Genomic DNA, 3,032 nt, shown 5'->3' on the forward strand with positions numbered 1-3,032 from the left:
AATTTAGCTTCGTGGCTGGATCATGGATTCTCTTGGCAAAGCGTTGACATTCTTCACATATTTTAGACATCTTGGATGCATCTCGTATCATCTGTGGCCAGTAATATCCTTGCATTTTAGCTTTTTCAGCCAATGATCTCATTCCGCTGTGATTCCCTATGTCTCCATAGTGGATATCTTTTAAGATGTAATGGCCTTCTTGTCTGGACAAGCAGCGCAACAGAGGCCCTTAGAAAGATTTTTTGTAGAGGATTCCGTCCGGAAGGTCATATCTTCCTGCCTTTGATTGTATCTTTCGAGCTTGTTTTAAATCTGCTGGAAGCGCACCTTCTTCAAGGTACTGCTGGATTTCGATCCTTCAATCTTCTTCATTATTGAAGTTTTCATCTTCCTTTGACCTTGCCACGATATTATCTTCCACGAAGTCACCGGCTATGTCTTCCCCTGCATCATCGTCTATATCCTCCTCTACATCGTCTTCACAATTTGTAGCGAAGGATTGTTGCGGAAGAATCGACGGTTCGTATACTCTGGTTATCTTGATGGATTTGACATTTTCATCCTTCACCATAGATAATATGTATGCTAAAGCGTCATCATGCCTCAGGTCTTTTCTGCACAGATGTCTAAACTTGATATTGGGCGCTTGTGCTGCTAGGGTATGAACCAAGGCCATATACGAAGAGAGGGTCTCATCGTACACATTATATTGAAAGCCTATTTGGAGAATGACAAGCTGTGATTCTCTTGTCAAACGTACATCTGAATCCACATCTCTATGATTATCCGAAGAGCATGTACCACAGCTTCGTATTCCACAATGTTATTGGTATGCCCCCGGAATTCCAGTCTTAGGGCATGTACAATTCTATCTCCGGTGGGTGTGGAACAACGATGCCTATACCTGCTCCTTTTCTGTTCCTTGATCCGTCCACAAAGACCTTCCATCTTCTTTGGCTTGACGGTTCGAGAACATCAATTGGGTCTTTATCTTCTTGTTCGGCTTCTGGGATGTCCTTTACTTCTTTGTCATTTTACAATGGTAGATCTGCTAGGAAATCCGCTAGCACTTGTGATTTTTGCGCAGTTTGGACTTCGTGGATGATGTTGAATTGGTCAAGATGAGTATTCCATTTGGCTATTCTCCCCACTTTTCCAGCGTTTTTGAGGATGGCTTCCAGCGGTGCTTTGCATGGAACCCGGGCGTAATGCGTCAAAAAATAGGTCCTCAGTTTTTGTGTTACTCAGACCAACGCCAAGATGAGTTGCTCAATCTTCGTGTAATTTCTTTCTGCGGAGTTGAGGGTTTTACTAACGTAGTAGACTAGTTGTTCTACCTTCGTGTTGGTTTTAACCAGAACTGGCTGACTGCGTCTTCGGTTGCTGCTATGTAGAGAGCTAACACTTCATCGGGATCTGGTTTTGGGAGGATCGGGATTGTATCCAAGTAATCCTTGATTTTATGAAAAGCTTCTTCACATTCAGTGGTCCATGCAAATTTATTTCCCTTTTTGAGGATATTGAAGAAGTGCTTGCATTTGTCCGATGATCTAGAGATGAATCTTCCCAATGCTGCCAGTGATCCGTTAAGCTTTTGTACTTCTTTCAAGTTCTTCGGGGAAGGCATTTCCACGATGGCTTGGATCTTGGCCGGGTCGACCTCGATGCCCCTTTTTGTTACTAGATACCCAAGGAACTTCCCGGATGTGACACCGAATGTGCATTTTTCAGAATTTACCTTCATGCTGTGTTTTCTCATGGCCTCGAAAATTTATTTCAGGTCTTGATGGTGATTCTTCTGTAGCTTACTCTTAACAAGCATGTCATTGACGTAGACTTCCAAGGTTTTACCAATCCACGGCTTGAAGATAGCATCGACCATTCTTTGGTATGTTTCCCTGCGTTCCTCAGACTAAAGGGAATCTATGTGTAAAAATAGAGGCCATGTGGGGTGTAGAACGTTGTATGTTGTTGATATTCTTCTGCCAGTGCTACTTGATTGTAACCTGAATACCCATCCATGAATGAAAATTCTTCGTATCCTTCCACAGCTTCTACCAGCTGGTCGATACTGGGGAGAGGATAGCTGTCCTTAGGGAAGGATTTATTGAGGTTGGTGAAGTCAATGCATATTCTGGCTCCGCCATTTTTCTTTGGTACGATGACCATGTTATAAATCCATGTTGGATATTTCACTTCCTTGATAAACCCTGCTTCTAGAAACTTTCGTTGCTCTTTTTCAATTGGTTGGTGATACTCTGATGCTATCTTTCGTACCTTTTGTCTAAAAGGAGCTGTGCCAGGATGTATTCGAAGTTCGTGCTGGATAATCTTGGTATCTATTCCTGGCATGTCTGCTAGTCTCCATGCGCAGACATATGCGTATTCCTTTAGTAAAACAATCAAAGCTGGCTCTTTTTCTTGGCTCATTAGGGTCCCGATCTTGACCATCTTCGGGTTTTCCGCTGTCCCAATGTTGACCTCCTTCGTAGACTCTATAGATGAGAATGTAGGCTTTGGGTCACCTAGGAGAGGGACATTATTTAATTACTATTTGGGAGGTTCTTCAACCTGGTTAGCCTTAGAAGTTCCCGCCTCGACGTTAAGAACGGTGCTTTCGTTGGCTAAGCTTCTTCCTGAGATCTCTTCGATATGGAGACCGATGGCTTTGTTTTTAGCGGCTTCTTTGTTTCTACTTCTTCTAGTCTTCCGCTGCACTTCTATCTCATTATTGAGTTGGTTTTGCATAGCTTGGCATTCTCGGGCGATGGCTTGATCTCCTTTTATCTCCATTATCCCTTCGGGTGTAGGAAATCTCAGGTACTGGTGATAGGATGCTGCTACCCTTTTGAGTTTGTGTACCCATTTTCGGCCGATGATGGCATTGTACGGGAGGGAGCGTCTACTACACTGAACCTGGTATCAACTTTCATAGGTCCTGCATTCACTTGTAAGATGATATCCCCCAAGGGTTTTGATGGTGCCCCATTGAACCCGTAGATGGTGCAGTAAGAAGTCATCAGCTGCTCGTC

The 3,032-nt window shown here is 43.5% G+C and overlaps 1 protein-coding gene across 1 annotated transcript; it reads right to left on the minus strand.

The window, feature by feature from the left end:
• Nucleotides 1-358: 358 nt before the first annotated feature.
• On the minus strand, nucleotides 359-1,759 carry LOC113280261. Its single transcript, XM_026528908.1, has 2 exons — nucleotides 1,338-1,759; nucleotides 359-776 (listed from the first exon to the last, which is right to left on the minus strand). The coding sequence occupies exons 1-2, from the start codon at nucleotides 1,757-1,759 to the stop codon at nucleotides 359-361; spliced, it is 840 nt and encodes a 279-aa protein (XP_026384693.1).
• Nucleotides 1,760-3,032: the final 1,273 nt, after the last annotated feature.

The sequence above is a fragment of the Papaver somniferum genome, chromosome 5 (assembly GCF_003573695.1).
Source record: "Papaver somniferum cultivar HN1 chromosome 5, ASM357369v1, whole genome shotgun sequence".
Lineage (NCBI taxonomy): Eukaryota > Viridiplantae > Streptophyta > Magnoliopsida > Ranunculales > Papaveraceae > Papaver > Papaver somniferum.

Excerpts from the sequence above, each read along its gene's own strand:
- LOC113280261 (XM_026528908.1), bottom strand. The coding sequence starts at position 1,759 with ATGAGAAAACACAGCATGAAGGTAAATTCTGAAAAATGCACATTCGGT. Across the intron at positions 777-1,337 it reads TGGTTAAAACCAACACGAAG|AGATGTGGATTCAGATGTAC; the intron begins GTAGAACAACTA and ends GGATAATCATAG.